At 53.1% G+C, this 23,127-nt stretch overlaps 1 protein-coding gene across 2 annotated transcripts in view; it reads right to left on the reverse strand.

Moving 5' to 3' along the window:
• Window positions 1–23,127, reverse strand: part of Unc5b (unc-5 netrin receptor B) — a 66,048-nt gene that overhangs the window by 16,251 nt on the left and 26,670 nt on the right. For both annotated transcript variants that reach the window (XM_057751326.1, XM_057751325.1), the window contains exons 2-4: window positions 3,630–3,857; window positions 777–920; window positions 364–467 (exon numbers count right to left, since the gene is read on the reverse strand). In XM_057751326.1, the coding sequence (XP_057607309.1) occupies window positions 364–467; window positions 777–920; window positions 3,630–3,857 (476 nt within the window). The remainder of the gene's footprint in view (window positions 1–363; window positions 468–776; window positions 921–3,629; window positions 3,858–23,127) is intronic.

Raw genomic sequence — 23,127 nt, forward strand, 5'->3', positions numbered from 1 at the left:
CCATGAGGGCACAGAAGCAGCCTAGGAGACCAGTACAAAGTTTGGGGTCTTGAAAGCTGAGTCCCCGAGTAAGAAGCCCATCCTTCAGTGTACAGCTATACGTCCCCTGTGAACTTCTACAGCAGCAGAGGGCATGTGTGGGGAAAGAGGAAAGCAGTGTCCAGGTGATAGAGTGGCTATCCGGTAGTATCTACAGGTGTGGTTTCTTAGGTCTGGGTCAAGTGGGGTGTCAGGGGCTAGACCTAGGATCTACCCAAAGATCCCTGGGGTTCTCCTTCTGTGAGGCAGAACCACAGAGGTCTGGAGGCTGTGTCATCACAGCTGCTGGTAAGTGCCCTGCCTGGCTGGTCACATCCCTCTCACCTCAGCTACAGGCACTCCCTCTGGTGGGCGGCACTGCAGAAGGACCTCATGATCCAACGGCACCTCCTTTGCCAGAGGCTCCTGGTCAAAGTTCTTGCGCAGGTCTGTGAGAAAAAGAGTTAAGTCTATCAGGTGAGTGCTGGACGGGAGCGTGAAGTGCCTGTTGTGGCCACTAGGGGGCAGAGTATACCTAAGGACCTGTTTACAGGCTGCCTTCACCTGGGGAAACAGGGTCCACTCTGGGACCTTGCCTAGAAGCTGCTGGCTAGGGCTGCTGGAAACCCTGGGTCCTGAGGAGGCCTGGCTTCTGGGTCTAAGAGTCCACATGAGCTGGCATGCACATGTCCCCTTAATGGATATTTCTCTCTCTAACATTAGTAGGGAGACGGAGAGGGTTAATCAAGGCAACATACAGGCTATGCGGATGTAGGCTCGGCGACTCTTGGTGGTTCCCGAAGAGCTCCAGGCTACACACTGGCACCAGTAGTCCTCCAGCCCAAAGAGCTCCTCCACCTGCTGTCTTGACACCTCGATCTGCACCTCTCGCACCCGCAAACCTGGGAGAGAGAGAAGATGGGGTCCTCAGTGGCCGGGGAAGACACTACCTCCCTTTTATCCCAGTCTGTGGCTCCCCTGCAAAATCTGACCGGTATCCACCTGGAGCTATCTACAGCCACCCCCCAGGTCTGTCTGAAAGCTAACGCAAGTCTTTGGTATCCTCAGACCCATTCACTACCCAGCTAGCCTGTGCTTGTCAAAGAACGCCCATGTTCCACAGACCAGGGCCTCAGCGCACTGTCCCCTGCTTGAGACTCTTCTGTCCCTTCTATGCCCAGGGTGCTTCCAGTTGGGCTACCTGCTGGTTGGTCCAGGCAGGAGCCGCGAGTATGTCTGTCCCTCTTGTCCTAGCCACAGCTGTTCTCCTGGGGCTGTGGGACCACTGTCACTATGCACAGCTAGTGGGACACCACAGAACCCCAGTTCTCAGGGCTGGCGGGGACCATGTGCTCCTGATAAATGAGGAGCAAGAGCCACGCTGGCACTGCTACTAGGAATCATGTTGCTGCTACTGCTACCTCGGGTCATCATCTGAGCATCTGAGGATCCCAGCGGGCAAACTGCCTCTTGCTTGGGCTAGAACTCATGGCTGGTCCTGACTGGGATGAGAAGCGACTCACAGGCCAAAGAAGTAATGATCAGTTGTAAGAGGCCAGGACAGCCCGAGAAGAATACAGAGGGGTTTGACAGGGCCCAGACGGCTGATTCCCTGCCCTGCCTGGCACTACGCATGAGCCATCTTGTTGCCTCCCCACTGGAACCTCTTGTTAACATAAAGAAGCACGTGGGCTCAGAGAGGCTGAGTGACTGGCCCACAATCACACAGCCAGAGTGATGTCGTATGGATGGCGGGTTAAGCTATTCTCTGCATAGTGAGATCGGATCTCACTGTGTGGACCTGGGCTGTCCTCAAACTTTTCATCCTCCTGCCTCAGCTTCTCAGAGGTTGGGATTGACAGGCCTGCTTGTTTTGTTTTGCTTCTAATTCATTTATTCCTCAGATTTTAGATGAGAGTGGGATATCAAGTCAAGTCTTTTATTTTAGAATCCCGATACCAAGCTCACACCTGCGCCTGAACCTCTGGAGTAGAGCCCAGTGGTGGTTAAGTTTGGCTTTATTTACATCTGGGTGGGCCTGAAATCAGGGCTTTTCAAGGCAAAGCAGAAATTGAAGGAGAGAGAAGGTGGCAGGGTCAGAAGGAAACAATTAGGGAAGACACAGACTGAGAAGGGAACAGCCATGACCAAGGAAAAAAAACAAACAGGAAAGAGAAGGAGGAGGAAGAGCGGGAGAGAGCTAAGTCAGAGCCAGGCTGGATGCCGGCACTGCTCAGCTGGGGTTGCTGGGCTCCCTCTGTCAGGGTCTCCCCTCTGTCAGGAGACACCTGTGCATGCTCTCTTCCTAGGTCTACATTCTGGGAAAAGCATTCTACCAGCGACAGGGCTGGTGACAGGCACCTTCACTGAGCCGGGAGCACAGGGGCTCGGGAGATGTTTAGAGCTGCTGAGGCTCCCCCTGGCAGCAGTGCGGGCCTCACCTCAGCAGCTAGGGCCCTTGTCCTTTCCTTAGGGTCTGGGCTGCATTCTAGTACCACTTGTTTGATCAATCATGCAATATTTACAAGATAGAGTATCCCCAAAATGCTTCCCCAAATTTAATTAGTTTTGTTTGTTTGTTTGTTTTGAGACAGGTTTCTCTGCATAGCCTTGGCTATCCTGGGATTCGCTCTATATACCAGACTAGCTTCAATCTCAGAGAGATTAATCTGCCTCTGCTTCCTGAGATTAAAAATGCACACTAGCAATGCCTGACAAAATTTTATTACTTAAAATATGTTTACATTTAGTTCTTTGTGTGTGTGTGTGTGTGTGTGTGCATATACGTGTATACACACGTGTGTTTCAAGGTGTGGGTGCGTATGTGCCACAGCACGCATCTGGAGCCAGAAGATGGTTTTCTGTGTGTCCAGGGACTGAGGTCAGGTGGTAAGACAAGTGCTTTTACCCACTAAGCCATCTTGCTGGCTAACTTTATTATTTTTTGCTATGTAGGAAATTGAACCCAGGGTCCTGTGAATACTGGCAAGCATTCTATACCAACGAGCTATAGCCGTACCCTTCTTCTCACTTTTTGAGACAGTGTCCCAAAAACTTGAACCTGCCATCCTCCTGCCTTGGCCTCCTGAGTAGCTAAGCTCACAAGCCGGTACCATGAGTCCCACTCCAAAACCAAAGCCTTCTGAGTGCTGATGGGATGCTGCAGGAGTTTCAGGTTCTGGAACGCTTGGACACTGCATACTTTTTAATTAGGGGGACTATCTGATTCACAATCTAGGCAAATTCAAAGTCCAAAAAATGCCAAAATCTAGAACATTTCTGGTCCCAGATGGATTGACAAGGGCTACTCAGCACGAGTGAGTTTTTTTCAAGTATACCAAGAACAACTTTTGTTGAGGGAAACACAGCATGAATGTGACTGGAAAAATGGCACCATTTTCCCCAATGGAAAGTTCCGGAAGGACAACAGCAGGGTTGAATCTTGTCTGGTGCACCAGCGCAAGACCAGCCACTGTGTGGGAGGGTAGGGGAGACCTAGCTCCCTGCTGGGGGCTTGTAGCTAACTGGGGAACCAGAGGGGACACTGAGGCCCAGAGGAGCATCGTGGCTGTGTGGCGTCTCTGGGGGAGCCCAGGCAGGACCAGCCTCACCTGTGGCCTCATCCAGGCTCTCCTGTGTGACATGGTCGTTCTGACTGACCCACTCGCCGTTGCACTTGAAGTAAATCTGTGTGGCAGGGACAGCGCGGCAGAGCAGTTCCACAGGCTTGTTCTTCACAATGTAGGCATCCTGGGGCTCCTGCAGGAAGTGAGGCAGCTGCTCCGCAGGTGCCGATGGCAAGGAGTCTGGGAGGACTTGGCCACCTAAGTCAAGAAGACCTGTGGAGGGAGGGAGCACCATGAAGTACGGGCTGGACACCCCTCACCTTGGTGACCTGCTGTCACTCACACACTGAGCCCGTGGCTTTCCCATCATGTTTGCATCCAATAGGTCAGACTTGGAGGGCCTGGGAGTGCTAGTACTCCTTCTTCCTTCTACCTGGAGAAGTCGGGGAGACCAGAGGTAAGGACAACTGCACTGTCTCTTACCCTGGCTCTGCCTGGCTCCAGTCATCTCCCACAGCGAAGCCTCAACACACAGGCTGAGGCTAAAGCACAAAGCAGGCCAACTCTGCCCCGAAGTCACCAGCCCCAGTCAGGCAGGCTGGTGACACAGAAGCATCCAGGACCAGCGGAGGGGTGGAATGAGGGGGAAGGATGTAGTGCCGCCAAGCCCGGGGTTCTGAGCATCCTGCAGTCTCCTCCCAGGCTCACACCCTTAGCAAGACAAGAAGAGAACCTTCAAGCACACAGCTAGGCTAGGCGGGTGGCCACCTCATCCCCCACCCCCACGTGGCCTGGTGGAAACGCCTGTGTCCCTGGAAAAAACAGCACCTTGGGAGGTGAGACAAACAGGAAGGGAGGAAAGCAGGCCAGGCCTATGATTGGTCACAATTCACTTAGGAAAATTGGCTCTGCATCACAAATTCAGCACAATCAGGCAGCCCCGGACAAGCAGTGGGGGGCTTGTGCTCCCTGCTCACGATTCCTGGGAAAGTGGAATCAAGCACAGGGTGGGGCGTGCATGCGGCCCATCCCACCAGCCATGTGCTTGTTGAGGAAGTGGGGTCCTGGGTAGCCTAAATAGGGATCATGCACTTGTTCCTCAGAGTCAAAAGGCTGTGTATGGTCCTAAGGAATCCCGCAGCAGCCAGAAGGGCAGGGGACACCGGGTCTGCAAGACTACAATAAGTAAAATGTGTCTGTTTGTTCTCTGTGTGCAACAGGAGGCTCTCCTAAGGCTGGGGTTGTTATGGGAGACAAGACCTGGACAAGAGATTCTTGTTTAAGTGGGGTGCGGCTGGGGAGAGGGAGGGTGCAATGCACAACCCACCCCCCCAACCTAGTGGAAAACACAAGAAACCAGCCAATGGGGCGCGAACTCCTCTGTCTCAGCATCCTCTATGGGACCCAGAGCAAGTGTGTGCTGATGGGCGTCCCGTTCTTTTGCTGCTGAGGAAGACTGGGAGGGGAGCACTAGCTTCCCATCGGGCTGCTCTGAGGATCACACGATGGTCCTGAAAGTGACCTGGCACTTGGTAAGGACACACTGCCCTGTCCACACAAGCCACTGAGGATTTGGGAACAGTCAAATTATCTGATTCTTGCAACAATTCTCTGTTCTGTTGTCCTTACTTTATAGAGGAAACACTGTGGCTCAGAGAGCCTGATCAAGTTGTTCAAGATCACACAAAAGAGCTAAGGTTTGAACCCAAGAAACAGAACATCCGGACTGGACACGAGGGGGCTCAGGTGTGGTGGCCTCAACCAGGTCCTGTAGCACTAGCCAAGGATAAAGTACTTGGGGTTCCTATGCCCAACACTGCTTAGAGGATATTTCCTAGCCCCTAGATACCTCCCACGGTCACCCTCGACAGAGTCTACCTCCCACGGTCACCCTCGACAGAATCGCTTACACTTTCTAGCGTGGTAGCAGTAAATGAGTCACTTTTAATGGCATCACAAGGGCCACAAAGAATTCCCCAAGTAAGGAATTTCTTACACGGCCAGAGTCAAGGAACTCAGCATGAATTTATTCCTAAGAGCTCAGTCGCCATTTGGAAAAATACTCAGTATAACTGCACATCCACGTCATCACGGCCCTACTCACAATAGCCAGGAAGTGGAATCAGCACAGATGCCACAGTGTGGATGACCAGACAGTGAAAACGTGGCGCACACACCCTGTGGGGTTTTACTCATCCACAAAGAAAAATGAAATCTGCAGGGAAATGGGTGGCCATGTGTAGTGATATTTCATTTGCATTTTGATAAATAAAGTTTGCCTGAAGATCAGAGAGTAAATAAAACAGCCACCCTGGGCAGCCTTACAGACCAGGCAGTGGTGACACACGCCTTTAATCCCAGTAGCCATACTGGTTGCCATAGAAACTGGGCAGTAGTGATGCATGCCTTTAATCCCAGCTCTAGAGAGGAATATAAGATGGGAGGAGACAGTTCCCAGGCTCAGTCTCATTCTGAGATTCCTGAAGGCAGGATCGCCATTTTGGACTGAGGTGGAGGTAAGGGCCAGTGGCTGGATGTTTTGCTTTTCTGACCTTCAGGTTAACCCCAATATCTGCCTCTGAGTTTTTATTTTTTTTTCCTGAGTTTTTATTAATCATGCTGCAGACATGAAAATTTATCTTAAGTGTGAGTTACCTGGGCTCAGAAAAACAAATAATACCTCAAGTTCTTGCTTACATGTGGATCTGTGCTTCCTAGCTTCTACTACACATACATACACATCAACCATACACACAGACACACATCAATCACACATACCAACCACACACACACACCAACCACACATACACACAAACCAACCATACACACAGACACACCTCAATCACACATACCAACCACACACACACACCAACCACACACACACACAACCATACACACACACACACACACTCTTTTCATCCATTCCAACAGCTTACTAACTGGGATGGCAGGGAGGCACCTGCCGGGCACAGCACAAGTTCTGGAGTAGTGTGGACATTATCTGTCACAGCTTTGCAGTGACATGACCAGCCAAAGGAGGGCCAGGGAACATTCGTGTTGGCACAGTGAGCTATCCCACAGCTTCTGCCACTGTTTCCCTAGGATTAAAACAATATTCCACAGCACCCTGAGGTGTCGTGGCACACAGTAAGGTGATCGCAGCCCTAAGTTAGCGGTTCTAGCCTCCCTACTTTATAGTGGCCTTCTAGCCCAGGGGTGGGACCAGGTATGGAGCACAGACTGGGCTCACTCTAGACTTCTGAGGGTGACCTTGAACTCCAGGCCCTCCTGAGATCCACCTCCCAGGTGCCAGTACCACAGGTATACGCCCTCAAGTCTCACTCTTAACTTCCTGTCCCCATGGAATGAGAGCTCTGTGGGGGTGATTTAAATGCCACTAGTCCCACTGCCCCCCCACAACTTTAACACACACACACTTCCAGGGACTCGGGAAGACCTTCTCCCCTAGGCTACTTTGACAGACCAACAGCTACCCTTAGATACCACAGGCTAGCCATTCCAGCCAAGATACTAACCTTGGAGGGCACACCTTGGGTGTGTACACCTTGGGAGGTCTCCGCCTCTTTTGTCCCATCTCTAAGGACAGGTTTGAGTCCACCCACCATCCTTCGCTCCTGCTAGTGACAAGTTCCCTTTTCTCTTGGCCACGGACACATACATGGGCAGGTGTGGAGGCAGTGGGCCTCACTGGCACTGTCTGTTGGAGCCCCTGAGGCTCCTTAGCAGTTTTACCGGCTGTTTGGGGGGACAAGGGATGTACCACACTCTTCCAAGGGACCTCAGTGTTCATGTCAGGGTGTTCAAGAACAGCAGTGGGGATGGCAAGATCATGTGGTCCACAGGCTTCTCCCCTAGAGCTGGGCTATGCTGGTAGTGAAGACATCAGCTGCAGAGGTGCCAGGACCCATGGTACTAGAGTAGGCAAAAGGCAGAGAACCAAAAAGAAGCCAGCTTCCCAGAGGTCCCAGCCCAAACACTCTCTTTTCTTTTCCTTCCTTCCTCACTCCTTTCTCCCTTCCTTTAGTCTAAAGAGGTTGCCCTCAAATCTGCAATCCCCCCTGCTCCACCTCCTGAGTGCTTGGGGTACAAGCACGCGCCACCAATCCCAGTTGCTCAAGCATTCTTGTCACTCTTATGAAGGGAGAGTAGTTCTGCTTCCCCTGTGGTGACCTTGACCCCAGGCTCTATTTGGGCAAGAGTGAGCTGGTGGTCCAGAGCCCCTGACCTGGTTCAGTTTAAATCAGGAGACTGGAGAAGGTGGTTTTCTTCTTGGGTCTCAGTTCTGGTCTGTTCGCTTCAGGGTGCAACCATGAAGGTTACCCAAGAACTAGATAAAAGTATGCTTTGAGAACAGCGGTACCCACAATATGTGTGGCAAGCGGGAGGATCTAGAAACCTGCATCTCAGGCAGGTCCTTGGTCCACTGTCACCTGGACCCCTTAAAGAAAGATGGTCTGGAGACCCGCATGCAACCAGCTCAGAAAGGGGGAGTAACCAACAACATCACACAGCAAATTAACCCAGCCAGAGCAGAGTTCAGTTTCCGGCTCAGGGCCAATGGTTCAGAAAGATGCCCAGCTGTGGCAGGATGCAGGGATAGGACCAGCATCCCACACGGGAATACAAGCACCCATCATTTTTTCAGAGGCCAGACTTTGCTCCCAAGGTGGAGGTCCCAGTACAAAGCTGCAGCTTGGTGGGGAGGGTCTTGACACCTCCATCACTGGCCTTTGTCCCTGGAGTTGAGGGACCCTGGCACGGTTCTAGGTATCTATTTACAGCAGAGCAGGGCCATGTGTCCAGGGCTGCCTGGCACAGACAGGGAGGAAAGGAGGCGGGGACAGGGGGAGGGTAAGGGAGGTAAGTGCAGAGCTGCCCCACGCTGGGCACATTTATCATCAGTAATCACCAGGGTTCTTCAGCTTCTGGACACCGGGCTGATTCTCCCAGCCCTGACTCCCACTGCATGGAAAATCTCTCCCTTTCACTGCAGGCTGCTGTGCTCAGTGGGAAGCCGGCAGAACTGGAGGAGCCAAGCCAACTTATTATTATGTTTTAAAAACACAAACTCCACAGGCTAGACTCCTCCCTGGACACAAAGCTCTGCCTCCATCTGGCCCTGACTCCTATGGGGTTCAGGCTGCGGTCCCCCTCAGAGGCTGTCACAATGCCCGTTACTGATGACAAATGGGGGCTGGCCAGCTTGTAGGACACCAAGTTGTTCCTAACAAAGGAGGCTTCTCACCCAGTCCTGTTCCCACACCCTCCACAGACCCATCCGTGCCCGTGATGTCATTTCCTGTGATGACCACAGGAATTGGACTTTCCAAGAGGGCCAATGGGGCGGGAACTTAGAACCTGAGGAGCCCAGCTGCTCCTGTGAGGTCCCCTCAGAGGCCCAGGCATTAGGCCAGAGTGGGGGTGGACATAGTCCTTGAGTCACTGGGCCACCCAATTCACAGAGGCACTTCCCCTGAACCCTGGACTCCCTGGCATGGACACCTACAGTTAACTTCAGTGCCAGGCTTGGAGGGGTCAGAGCTATGAGAACACACTGTCACCTTCCTCCTCTATGGGTAAGGGGACCAAGGCCTCTCTCTCATTCACCTAGTCCAGAAAAGGATCTCCAATCCCCCTCAGGGCATTTACAAACCTTTGTGGTACCACACACATCAGCCATGCCCCCCATTTTACAGGACCAGAAACTGAGCCTTACAAAAGCCAAAGGATATATTCAGGCTCACAACTACGCTCCTGTGGACCAGCGGGAACAGCTGCGTCCGTCTCCTCAGAGGTGAGGACCAGGCCTCAGCCCCTTACGCCCACCATGTGGGCCCCTTTCCTCTTGGCCTGACTCCACCATGCTCCAGAGCTGTTTGTGGGCACCTCAAACTTGCTTCCACCGTCAGGCTCACGCATCCCACATCAGAAATCACCCGTGACTCTTTCTCCAGACATCATAACTCCAGCCTTGAGGTCACTTTGCTAATACTTCCGCTTCTTGGGTCCCAGCCAGCCTCCCCGCCCTTTTTTATTTGTTGGCTTGCAAAGTCAGACTCCACCAAACACTCAGTTGCTCACATGGACAGGGTGGGAAGTATTCTGGTACCGTGGACGAGGTGGGTATGTTCCTGGTACCGTGGACGAGGTAAGTGTGTTCCTGGTACCATGGACGAGGTGGATATGTTCCTGGTACCGTGGACAGGGTTGGAAGTGTGTTCCTGGTACCCTGGATGGGGTGTGTTCCTGGTACCGTGGATGGGGTAGGAAGTGTGTTCCTGGTACGGTGAACGGGGTGGGAATTGTATTCCTGGTACCGTGAACAGAGTGGGAAGTGGGTTCCTGGTACCATGGATGGGGTGGGAAGTGTGTTTGTGGTACCGTGAATGGGGTGGGTGTGTTCCTGGTACCGTGGATGGGGTGCGAAGTGTATTCCTGGTACCATGGACGGGGTGGGAAGTGTGTTCCTGGTACCATGGACGGGGTGGGAAGTGTGTTCCTGGTACCATGGACGGGGTGGGAAGTGTGTTCCTGGTACCGTGGACGGGGTGGGAAGTGGGTTCCTGGTACCGTGGACAGGGTGGGAAGTGGGTTCCTGGTACTGTGGACAGGGTGGGAAGTGTCCTCTTGGTACTGTGGAGGAGGTGGGAAAAATGTTCTTGACACTCTCTTCTTTGACCCCACAGCCTAGCCCCTGATGCTGAGTGGACCCAGATGCTGTGGATAACCCACCTGACGCTTCAGACTCATGGCAAACGTCCCTTCTCCTTCCTACTATCTCCCACCCTGCTAGCAAGCACCAGACCACCCCCCATTGAACTTGCTGCTTTTTCTTTGACCCCTGGACCCACCCTGCTCCCGGCCTGGGGTGGTCTTGAGAGTCCTCAGCTCTCCTTCCAACGGCTTCCCTCACCCTGCTTTAGACACCCACTCACTTCCTGCTCTGGAACCATCCAGAGCCCCTGGGACACCCCTCCCTGACCTCTACCTCAGGGCCTCTTTGAAATGTAGCCTTTCCACAGATTCATGGCTCTTGGGGAACCATTTCAAGTCCAATGCTGTGACCTACCCCAAGGCCTTCCTGAGACAAATCTCCCCACATTACCCATTCTGATCTTCACCAGGGGCCGCTCATACTACTGTGTCCTTGGAGTACAGTTCCTAAAGATACCAAGGTCACTATAAAGCAAACTTCTTGAGGGCCTGGGGCCCTGTCTGTACAGCTGGGCCCACTGAGGAGGCAGGCTTTTGTCTGTGCTGGCCAGCTTCTCTGGAATTGGGGAGGTGGTTAGGGTACAGGGAGTGCCTGGGCCACAGGAACGAGCACCTTTGGAACACTGGATCCTCAGAGCTCACTGAGACCAGAGAGGGCACATTTTGGCCTGAAATCACACTGCACAGAGCTGTAGATCCTGGGTACTAGACCCCGAGGGGCATAGAGACAAAGTTTAGCAGTAGAACACTTGCCTAGCAAGCACAAGGCCCTGGGTTCAATCCCAGACTCTACATAAATAAGTTAAATTAAAACCTTTCTCTGGGTGGTGGTGGCTCAGGCCTTTAATCCCAGCACTTGGGAGACAGAGGCAGGTGGATATCTGAGTTTGAGGCCAGCTTGGTCTACAAAGACAATTCCAGGACAGTCTGAGATGCTACACAGAGTAGCCCTGTCTTAAAAAACAAAAAGCCCTTTCATTTGCCTCTAGTAGAAACACTTTTCTGAGTCTGTTCTCATTATAAAGGTAAGCACGCCCTTGACATTAAGAATGGTTTGGGGAAAATAAAAAAGGAAATAAAGACCACCCCATTCCTACTGTTGCCTTGATGACTTTGATTATTATTACTATTATTTGAGAATTTCATACTTGCATGGGCATGGCCTCTTCCTCCCCCATGCTGCAGGCATCAACAACTTACGCCCCACAACCATAGCAATTTCTCCTCTCCAGGCTCCTACCATCCTGTCCCCTTCTCAGTCTGAATTATGGCTGTTCTTGGAGAGTCCACTTCCCACTGGGCCTTGATTTTCTCATCTGGGAGATGGGATTGTTTCAATTTGCTTGGTCAGTGTCAAAATGTTGGGCTTATCAAATTCAGAAGGCAAAAACTCTCTTCTCAGCTGGGTTACCCCCTACCCTCGTTGCCTCTAGAAGAAAGACAGGCGGGGCTCCAAGGGGTGTAGGGTGCTGGCCAACAAACAGCATCTGTTTTTTTTGAGACAGCAGTCTTGCTATGTAGTACAGGATGGTTTTGAACTTGCAACAATCCTCCTGCCTCTGGAGTGCTGGAACTTCAGACATGCAACCCTGCCTGGCTGGGCTAACATATTCATAGACAGCTTCAGAATTCCAGGGCCTCCCCCCACCCCCACTCCAGCCTCTGCCTGGCCTGCTCTGTGATGACATGAACTGTAAAAGGCTGATGCAAGCTGGAAGAAGGGAATGAAACAGACTCCGTGGGGCAGATGGAGCTGTTGCCGGCCCCTGTGGGACGCAGGGCCCTGCTACACCCGCCTGTTTGTGCCTGCTGATGAAATCTCCAGGCCGACTTGGCTCAGGGCTCGGCCTGCTCACCTGCAGGCGGGAGGGTGAGAGGGCAGGAGGGCAGAGGGATGACGGCAAGAGCCTGAGAAACTACGTGAGCAGGCGCTCCAGATCACAGGGCCCACTGTCACTTCAGGGGAGCTGGCCCCATCTCTGATGCCTCCTGCCCCCCCCCCCCGCCCCGCACTCCCCATCCCCGTGGCCCAAACCTGGGACTTAACAGGTTCTTGGTCAGTTCTCACCCGTGAAGTTCTGGGTAGAATAAGGAAGGAAGAAAAATACTTGAACAAGTCTCTGGTCTAGCTGGCTAATCTTCTGAGGTCTCAGTTTATTTATCTGTAGAATGGATGTGTTGGCACTGTACCCACTTCTGAGGCAGTTGGGGGCCAGAGAGTGAAAGCCCACTAAGGCATATGGATGGCTAGGGCACTTGGGAAGAGCAGTAGTGGGTGGAAGAGCACTTGAGTCCCAGGGAGCCAGAGCTACAGGTTGGGCAGAAAGGAAGCCCAGGAGCTCCCCCATGGGGAGGAAGTGTGAAAGAGATGTACCAACTCCCTGAGGTCTTAGAGGAGCTACCAGAAACATGCTGGGGCAGAGACCTGCTAGGAACCCCAGAGGTACCAAAAACAGTAAGGTTGCTGGCTGCATGGTGAGAGCCGGACCATCAGGGAGGCTATGCCTCTGAGTACCACCTGGATACTGGCTTTCTAGAACTTTCTCTGCCCCTTCCCTACAAAAGGGGAAAGGAGCCTCAGAACACGGTCTCCCTGATTGGGCCATAAAAGCCCCCAGGCTACAGAGAGTCACTGGACAGTACCAGCAAAGTTGGTACTTGGGGGTGGGGACTCCATACCCAACACTCACTGGTCAACAGAATCCTGCCACAAGCCCTTGCAGATGGAAAATGGGCACAGGGGGGTTCAGGTACTCATAGAAGAGGAGAGTCAGCACCCAAGCCTGAGTCCCTCCACCTCATGTTTTTTAAGTCATTTGGTGTTGCACCAGATCAACTCAGATCAGTCACGGTCAGCTCCTGGGAGCGTCGGCAGGAGACTTGTCACACAGAACCAAAAGGAATGACACGGTCACACGGTGCCAGCTCTGTTCCCTGTTTTCTTGCACAAATGCACGAATTCTCGCTTGTTAAACAGATGTGGGGCATCCAGTGAGGAGGCCACAGAGACACAGTGGAGGAGGCATGTAGAGCGGCCCCAGGCAACATCAGAAGGCACGAGACTAGGGGGCTGGAGAGATGGCTCAGAGGTTAAGAGCATTGCCTGCTCTTCCAAAGGTCCTGAGTTCAATTCCCAGCAACCACATGGTGGCTCACAACCATCTGTAATGGGGTCTGGTGCCCTCTTCTGGCCTGCAGGCATACACACGGACAGAATATTGTATACATAATAAATAAATAAATATTAAAAAAAAAAGAAGGCACGAGACTAGAAGCCCCACACCTCCATTAACCGTCCAAGTCATGCATAGCACCTCAGTCGCTTCCATAACTTTGCAATGTGAGCCATCACTGCTGTCTACCTGAAGTCACTGACAGTAACTAAATGGTAGAGCTAAGAGTCTAACCCAGACAGCGGATGGGCCACCAGCAAAGAATGATGCCCCCTTAGCCTGCTTCCCCTGAAAGGAACAGGGAACTATATTTTAAAATGTCCTGAACTTCCTCCCAGTTCAAACACCTGTCCCTCATTAGCCCAAGGCACAGGCAGCATCGCTGGGGGAAGGGAGGCTCTCAACTAGGGGAACTTGAAGCTCTACGGCCTTGAGTAGCCAGCATGGCGCACTCCCTCTCGGACTATCCATCCTCTGGTTCTTTTACTGGGCATTTGCGAGGCTCAAGAGTGGTTCCGTTTCCTATGGGAGAGGGGTCAGTCATCAGCTTCCCCAAATCCCCTGGAATTCAAAGTTCAAAACAATAGAAGCGTTGGGTCGCCCTTGATGCAGAGGTTTTGCTTTTGTAGGTGGCTAATTTTAGCTGAGAACTCCAGCGTTTTCCCAGCCACGTCACTGGTCACTGTCTCGTCGCTGGCCCTGGACAAAAAGGCCTTGCTTTTCCTCCCCAATTGTTCTCAGCTGGGAGCCGAGGACTATGTGGAGCTCCAGACAATTCCCTTTGTGCCTGTTTCCGGGTGGCTCCTAATAACTCAGGGACTGGTCAGCCTTGAGCTCCCAGCTCTAGCTAGCTCTCAGCCTGGACCCCGGAAGCATCCACTCGCTGTTCCTAAGAGGTGGCCTTCGAAGGCACAAAACCTGCAACTTCCTTTCAGGCTTCAGGGTCAGAGCAGAGCGAGGTACGGATGGGATCGCCACAGTTCAGAGGATGTGAACGGCCTGAGGTCACCCAGCACCGGGGCAGAGCTGGTCCTGGAGTACATCTATGTCTATTCCTAGGCCGATGCTGTACGAACGACATGCAGAGATTCTATCGCTTCCACCAGAGGTGCCCGAGTCTGACCGTGACAGCATCTGGGGGTGAAAAGTCGCTTCCTGCCTTGCTGTCCTTTGCCTGGCTACTCCTGGATCCTCCCTCAGGCCTCACCTGAAAAGTCTCCTCCGTAGAGCCCCGCTCTGACTGAAATACCCTTCACCCCAGCTGGCCGAGGTCCTGCCCTCCCTCTGGCTTATCTTTCTTCACTGCCCACAATGGCCTCCTTAAGTTCGGGTGCATCGGCATTGGCATGCTTCCTTGTTAGGATCCAGACCCCAGGGTCCCAGAGGACAGATTCTCCGCAACAGTCCATTCAACGTATACCATGTACGTGGGCACTGAGCAATCTAAAGATCCTGGGACGGGACTTGGAGATCCCAATGTACCAACTGAAGCTACAGGGTCCCAGGACACTGACTGGGGCAACAGAGAGGCTCTTGTGGCTTGGGACAGGGACATCTTCAGGTGGCCACACAATGCTTTCATTTTGGAAATTCCGATAGCATGAAGGCATTTCTTTGTCTACTGCAGCGCCTCTGGGTTAACCTGGCATACGGCAGATATTTTTCATTGTTTGAGACCTGGTCTCAAGTAGCCCAGGCTGGCCTTGAGTTCACTCTGTAGCCAAGAATGACCGGGAATTTCTCAACATTGTCTCTTCCTCCTGAATGCTAGGATTACCAGCCTGTACCATCACACCTGTTTGTGTTGGGCTAGGGATCGAACCTAGGCCTTTCTGCATGCCCAGGCCAAACACTATCAACTGAGCCACGTCTCCAGACATTTCTGTAGACTGTAGATGTTTCAAGTGCCTCTTGTGTGAAGTACTGAAGTTTCTGGACTCTCTGGAAGCCACACCTTCCCACATAGACAAGAGAAATAAGAAGCCTTCGGGAGGCCAAGGACAGCCCCCACTCCCAGTCAGCTCAGGGTGCCTCCCTGTAGAGGCAGGCTGCTTCTGTGGCCTGCCCCTGCAGCCACTCCAGCCGGGCCTGCATGCTGTAATTAGAGTGCTCCTTGCAGGCCCTGGTAATGAGGGGGTGTCTGGTGCCAGCCGTAATTACAGCCTGGTTGGAAGGCGCAGGGGCCGCCTCCAAGCCACATTACAAAGTCTGCAGCAGGACTCCGGCCCGACTGCTCCCTTTTTATGGGGCTGGTTAAAGGGAGGGCTGAGGAGCTGATGAAGAAGCCAGCTCCGGCTGGGGGCTGCGGTCTTGGGAGAGTTGAGAGCTGAGAGTCCAGGCCTGTACTGCTTTGAAATTAGGTTCCTGCCTCACCCCTATCCCACCCACGCCAACATTCCCATCCATGGGAGAGGTCAGACTTGCAAGGACACCAACTGAGACGCTCAGTCGCAACGCTCTCAGCTAGGCCCGGGGTCATAGGCCTTAGGCAACAACCAAGATGACACAGCACACCTATTTACTTAGCTGATGGTCAGGGCTTTAAAAAAACTTGGTGCCATCCACACAGCCAGCAAGGGCAGATCCTCAGCTCAGGCCTATAGCCTGTGTCCCTTTCAGTAATGATAGAGGGCAAAGTGCAGGCAGGGCTTGGCCAAGCTCAAGAGCCCTACAGTTTGCAAGCTGCTACTAGGAGGCCCATTGGAATGGTCCTCTTTCTTTAAACAGGACTCAGGCCAGGGTGTTGCTAGGTGGCAGCACACCTTGTTTAGCATGATCAAGACCAGACACAGGGTTTGTGCACCAGGATGGGGTCCAGGGCTCAGAATCCCAGACTCAGGTTTCTGCAGGGATCCTAGGGTCTAGAAAGGTACAAAGCCGGCACCACAAGGGTCTTTACCATCCTGAGCCCTGTGGGCTTCAGAATATCAGGGTATTAGTGCAGATGGGAGAAAGTCATTCAAGGGGTAAATTCGTGGCTGTCTGACACAACCCCAGGCAAGACAGACATCACTAGTCAATAGTGGCACACTTAATACAGAATACGGCTGAAGATTCCATCATCCCTGATTGACCTGGTCCTCACCTACCCTCCCTCGACCCAGGGAACACCAACTGGAGGTGTACAGCTTGACTTACTGAGCCATTTTCGTGCCTGCTGCCCCAGGCACGTGAATATAGGGCGCCCTCAGCAGGCTCCTGTTAAACCCCAGCACCAGGGGCTGTTCAGACCCAAAGGCAGCTTTTACAGAGACGCAAGCAAGTACCTGGAGAGTCCTCCAACACAGCTGCGGGCATCTCTGCGCTCAGCTCCCATCCTTTTCTCCCTCCCATAGTCTCTTCCTGGGCTTCTCTCCCAGCCCAAATACCTGACTCCAACAACCACTACCCACTGGCCTCAGGTGACCCAGAGCGCTGTAGTCTCTAAGACGTCTCCCCTCCTCAACTCATAGCCTCTAATCCCAGGGAAAAGGTGGCTGCTGCAGGCTTCAAGGGTATGTAAGAGCTGTCCTAGAGGGTAGTGTGGGATGGGATTGGACAGGATGGACACAGCCCTACCAGCCCCGGCCTCACTTTCACGGCTTAGGTCCTGAGCCCACAGGCGCTAGCTATACGAAAGACAAGGAGTCCCTGAGACTAGGGGAGGTAACTGTCTCACCTTGCCTGATCTGCCAAGCCAGAAGCAGGAGGCATTTCAGAAGGACACTCTAATTAGGAAACAGGGCAGCCAGCCACACCCTGTGCAATCAAAGGCCTACAGAGTCTAGGCCCAGCCTGCTCTCTGACCCGAGGCAGCTTCCACCTCCTCTTTGGGACTTGGGCAGGGGCCCCAGTACTCCCCTGCCTCCTTAGACAGTGGCTCCTGGCATAAAACTCTATATTCTAAGATGTGTTTCCTATACAGAGCTTTGGACTTGGACGCAGGAATGGTGCCCATGAGGCTAGTGGAGCCAAGAGCCCTCCTGACAGAGGCAAGGGCAGCGAACCCCTGTGATGAGCCACCGAGTCCTGATTCTACATGTCCCCGCCAATGACAAAAGTTCCCTTTGGCCACCGGTTTGGTTCTGCTCAAACCCAAACTGTGCTGCCAGATAGACAGTGGCTTCCATCTGAGAAACTGCCTGCCCTGCTGTCTGCCCCAGATGAGTGGACGGGACCTGTGTTCCACCCTCCACTCTGCCCCAACTACCTGTGCCATCCATCTCGGGTCTCCGTGTCCTTATTTCCTCCTCTATAAAATAGGAGTCACACTGAGAGTCCCAGGCCACTGCTAAGGTAAACAGAGTCACAGTATAACAGTAACCAATAGGGGACTGAGCAGGACGCTGAAGTTGCAGCGTCCAAGTCTTCAAGACTCTTACTATCTGGCTGTGTGGGGCTGAGTCTTTCGGCTCCTCAGCCTCATCCATGGCCTCGGATAGGTAAACACTATATTCAGATGAATGCAAAAACACTTTATAAACTGTAAAGTGCTGTCCAAGCCCAATATCAGACATTATCATTTTTTTCTAACTATCTATTTTACTTCATTCACTGACCTCCCTCCTGCCCATGATGGCTACTTCTATCCCAGCTCCCCTCATTGGACTCTAGTGGCATCTGGTTTACAGGACCCCCACCTCAGGGCCTGCACCTCGGGGCCCAAAGTCCTCTTGGGCAGAGCGGAGGAAGAGGGGCTTTGAATGCCCGGGTTTCTGGTAGGAAGATCTTTACCCATCACGCGGATGCTCTGCAGGGCTGAGAACCAAGCCCAAGAGAAAGAACCACATAGGTGTAAGGAGGCAGGAGGGAGCACAGTAAAGAACTTGCCACACAATTCCACCCTTGGCCCTTCCTGCCTTTTCCTTGTAGGAATCTGAGAAGCATACCCTGGAGGCCCCAGGCTATGTGACATCTGGCAAGGCCCAACTTCTCTGTGGACCACGTTCCTCAAAAAAAGGAAGTGCTAGGTTCATGGCTTGTCTTGAGGGCCTCTGTGCTGGGAGTAGGAGCTCCAGGAAAACTGTATCAACTGTTGGGGGAAATCCCAGCTGCCTAGTTGTGCCTGGCGGTGGGGCTACATCTGGAGGGGCAACTGTAGCCTCCACCCTTAAGAATGGGAGAGACTGCCAGTCTTTGACGGATCTGCAAGCTCCCCTCTCATCTGGGTGTGGCAGCAGGGGGCAGAGACAGGCACAGAGCAGTTAATGTGGATGCTGCCAGTCTCACCAAGAGATGGGGCCTGGCTCTGCTCCGCCAATAGCTAAGGACACCAATATCACCCAGACACTGAAGGGGCCTTAGTAAAAAGGGAACAACACACAGAACGGGAAATAGCCTTGGATAGCTGTGGGATTTTTAGGTGGGTGACTTTGCTTCTCTGGACCTTACTCTTCACCTGAAATACAGAGTGCCTGGATATCAAACAGATAAGCCCAATCACATGTGGTATCACTAGCTAGATGGCTGGTATAAAGAGGAAGCTAAAAATATTCCCAAGTTAGGTATCACTTTTCTTGGACATACTGGCTAAGTCTCTGGCCTTTGTTTTCCTGCCTGTGAAGTGGGTGTGCATCTGCAAGACCATCGGCAGGGCACTTACGTTCAGAAAGGCACACTACATGTTTATGGGAGCTACTGAGACCAGGTGACCTGGCAGAGTTCCCCGCACACCTGGCCACAGTCACCTCTCGGCCTTGCAACAGACACCAAGTTGTTGTCAGGTCCCAGGTGGCTGTTGGGCCCCCAGCCAGAAGCAACACCACCTTCCCAGCCCACGCACACCTCCGAGGAGCACCTGGCACGACGAGGAGGGAGCTGGCTGCCCAGCAGTGGGATGCCAAGGAAGAGAGAAGCCAGAGCCTACCTAGGCAGGTGGCCCTGGGTGTTACCTACTTCCCATTGGGGCCCGGCAGAGGGACACGGGCCACCTAGGTGACTGGCTGGTTTGGAGGCCTTCAGGAGAAGGAAGCCAGGGCTTAGACCCTGAACCACGGTCAGCACTTATTCTCTTTGGCTTAGAAACCTCAACCCTGGCCTCCTACCTTTTCCATGAAGTGATAGAATCATTCCATTTAGCAGGGAGGGGGTGGGGTGGGCAACGGCTCCACAGAGGTGAGTAGTAGGCAGCTCACACTCTGAGCTAAGGAGAGCTGGGTGGGACTCAGGCTTCGCTTTCCCATCATAGAGGAAAGGCACTTGGTGACATCTGGGGTACGGTCCCTTCCTGTTCACTTCTTAGTGTCTTACAGAGAAGCCATAGGGTGCTCCAGCAAATAAGGAACCCACTCGATTATGGGATTTTACAGTCATCCTCAGCTGGCCTCTGCAGAACCCTATACCAGGTGCTGGCTCTTCCCAAACCCCCTCAGCCCTTGCTACCCTTGACCCACCCTGACATCCCCTGCACGGCCACCCAATGTCATCTTGGCTTCTCGGAGCTTGTCTTCTCTGTTCCCTTGCCTCATGCTGGCTGGAGCGTTCCTGTGAGGGGGCAGTGAGGCAGGAGGGCCTGGGCTCTGCACTCAGTTCACCTGACCCTCTTTCAGCCTTGCTTTTCCACCTGTTAATGAAGGGGCAGATGAGCTGCTTGGCTAGTCTATCGCCACCAAAGCTCGCTTCCTAGACATGGGCTGGGTTGCCATCGAGCATCTGGGACCTCAAGCCTGAGTTCACCTCTTGGCTCTCCACTGGGTGCCCAAGGAAGACGGTCTGAGGAATGCCAGGCAAGGCTACCCTCCACAAAGGCATCCCCCACTGGTCTCCATCTGCTCTCTCTCAGAGCTTTCTAGACTCTGGCCTCTGTCTGAGACCCCTGTGTCCCCCATCCCGCTCTTCACCGGTGGTGTCTGCCCTGTCACTAGATCCATTCCTGGCAGAGTTATTTCCCTCTGTGTGAGCTTCCATTAGGCAGGAAATGCACCAGTTGCAGGCAGGGCACAGGGGGATAAGGTGGCCATAAATCACTGGGCTCTCCCCGCACCACCAATGCTGCTGGCTCGGCAACACCTCCCTTCCTGGAGGAGCTGCAGCTGAGTTGCACGCGGCTCCAGTTGAATGGGTGTGGCAGCCATACACAACTCACCTAATCACTTCTGAGTCGGTCCTTATGACCACAAGTTCACCTCTCCTCATAGAGGCACCTGGCTGTCCAGAGGGAAGGGCCAAGGATGGGAACAGACCAAATCATTGAGACTTGAAGACGGGGTGATGACAACAGCAAGCTCACAGGACAAAAATCTAACTCTGCCTTCTAGGGGCATGGAAAGAATGTGACCCGGGAACGTGGGCGCTCATGTCAGAGCGTGCAGCCTTGCTTCTATCCACAGCTACCTCTTCCTTCCCACACTTCCCCTCTTGCAGCTGGTGAGGAATGGTGCTTTTGTTTTGGGGTACAAGCTGTCTTTGGGGTGAAGGAAGCCTCAGCAGATCTTCTGGGAGTCAAACCCGGCTTACTAGCCGGGCGCAGAGCCTCTGGCTTCCTCCGTGAACAAAGTTTGGTTGATGAAATTAAATGAGATCACAGGGGTGATATTAAAAGAGCAAATTACTTTAAAGGGCTTCCGCTTGGTCCAGATCTGACTGCAGAAGGATGGCGCTAATTAGCATTGAGGAGTGGCCTGCTCAGTAGAGCCCATCTTCACAGGCTGGGGCTTCTAGGGGCTCCAGAAGTGAGAGCCCCCAAGTTCCTCCTTTACCCTCCTCCCCCAATCGGTGAGGCATAGTGAGGTACCGAACTGGACCATCTGTCTGTCTGTGCCCATCTGCTGGGACTTCTGACAGTGATTTTGGGAGGTGACTCTTATCCGAAATCCACAAAGCTATCCGACAGGGCTCATAAAAGTAGGGCATGACTTTTCACCCACAATTCCCACTTCTGGGAAACTCTCCCTAGGGACTAGCTGTGGGCAAGGAGATGTTCGCTGTAGCCTTACTTAGCAGAGTGAGGCGCCCCTTGGCGGGGGAGGGGACCCCTATGAGGTAAACTGCATGTGTTTAGGTATGACAGACAGTGTAAGCTAAATAGTCTGTGTAATTATCAGGGACGGTCGGGGTGGGGGTTTGCATGAGGAGATCAGAGTGATATTAAGTACATGAGCAAACCATAAAACAAACCTGGGCATGTGCCTCCCAGGAAATGTACTAACAGGCTAGGAGGAGTAGGAGCCGGGCAGGGGCATGAGTGATTGTTTTCCAGGACTTTTCCCGTCATTTGGGAGAAATGGGACTGCAGTTATCTGAATGATATCAACAAACAAGCAAATAAACCTCTTCCTGGACCCAGATACTACCAGGACATCTGAGACTGGTATTTTTCAAAGGACCTGGGGACTCTGGGAAGTGACCCCTAGGCAACAATCTAAGTGTAGCTTCCTCAGTGAGTGGCAGCCTGGGGGCAGGAGCCTGGGGGCTGCAGCTATCCACCTGTACACCTGTTCCCACAGGAAAGTACCTCTGGAGCCGCATTGTTCTCTGGCTAGGAGGAAAGTGAGGGGCAAGGGGCACAGCTCATGTCAAAGCCAGGAAATAAATCTCCTTCTTTCAGGCCACCTTATTTGATGGGAACCCAGGGGGTCTGGTGAGAAAAATCTCCTCAGGCCAGGCCCATGCCATTGAGTAGACTCCAGGGGCCCATCCCGGAGGCTTCCTCTGGCTATTTCCTGGCATTGTTGACCCCATTAATCCCAGGAGCCACAGGGCATGCTACCTAACAGTCGGTTCCCCCTCGTCAGCTGTGGGGACCCAGGTCTTCACAGACTTTGTGAGAGTTGATAATCTGTGAAAGAGGAACACACACACACACACACACACACACACACCCGTCACTAGGACACCCCAGTCCCCTGGCGGAAGAAGCCATTCAAATTTGCATAAAATCTACATCAATTTGCATAGCCACCTGCTATAGTGGGAGAGAGCACTGAACCAAGACTCAGACTTTGGAGTCCAGTCCCAAAGATAGGATTAACTGACCGTATGACCTTGAGCAAATCACTGTCCTCTATCTACTAGGGCACCGTACTGCCAAGAAGTGTGGCCACTGCTGGAGGATGGATGCAGCAGCTGGTGTGGCCACGGCTGGAGGATGGATGCAGCAGCTGTGAAGTGACAGCAGGAAGACAGACATATAGACAGCTGGGAGGGGGGCTCCTGCCGTAAACCCCTACTGTGGGCAGGTGTTTCCCTGCACACTTCCTGGGAGGCATCTAGAAGCATCTCTAACTTCCTGGTACCTGTGCTTCTGCCCACTGGATCCCCACCCAGACTGCAGGGATACCTAGGGAAGGGTACATACACACTCAGGCTCTGCCCAGCTGTTCCATCTCTCCTCCCTTAGGAGCCCCCAGGGGGAAACAGGAACTCTGGCACCCTGGAAATGCTTTCATCCAGGTGCCAGGGAGCTTGGTAGGGCCCCAGGGAGTAGCAGGTGAGGCCCCACGTTGTCCTGGAACCGAGTGGACACAGCCCATGCATGCATGGACACACATTCACGCTCACTCACTGTCACGTTAGCTTGGTCCAAAACAATAGTGGAGAAACGGTAACACCAATCCAAACCAGCCTTCCCTGCAGCGTCCTTGGGCCCGCTGCAAATATTTCCCAGGAAATGGAAAGGGGAGGAAGTGGAAAGAAAGCCTCATTCCTGGGGAGCTGCT

Source organism: Chionomys nivalis, chromosome 19, assembly GCF_950005125.1.
Source record: "Chionomys nivalis chromosome 19, mChiNiv1.1, whole genome shotgun sequence".
Classification (NCBI taxonomy): domain Eukaryota; kingdom Metazoa; phylum Chordata; class Mammalia; order Rodentia; family Cricetidae; genus Chionomys; species Chionomys nivalis.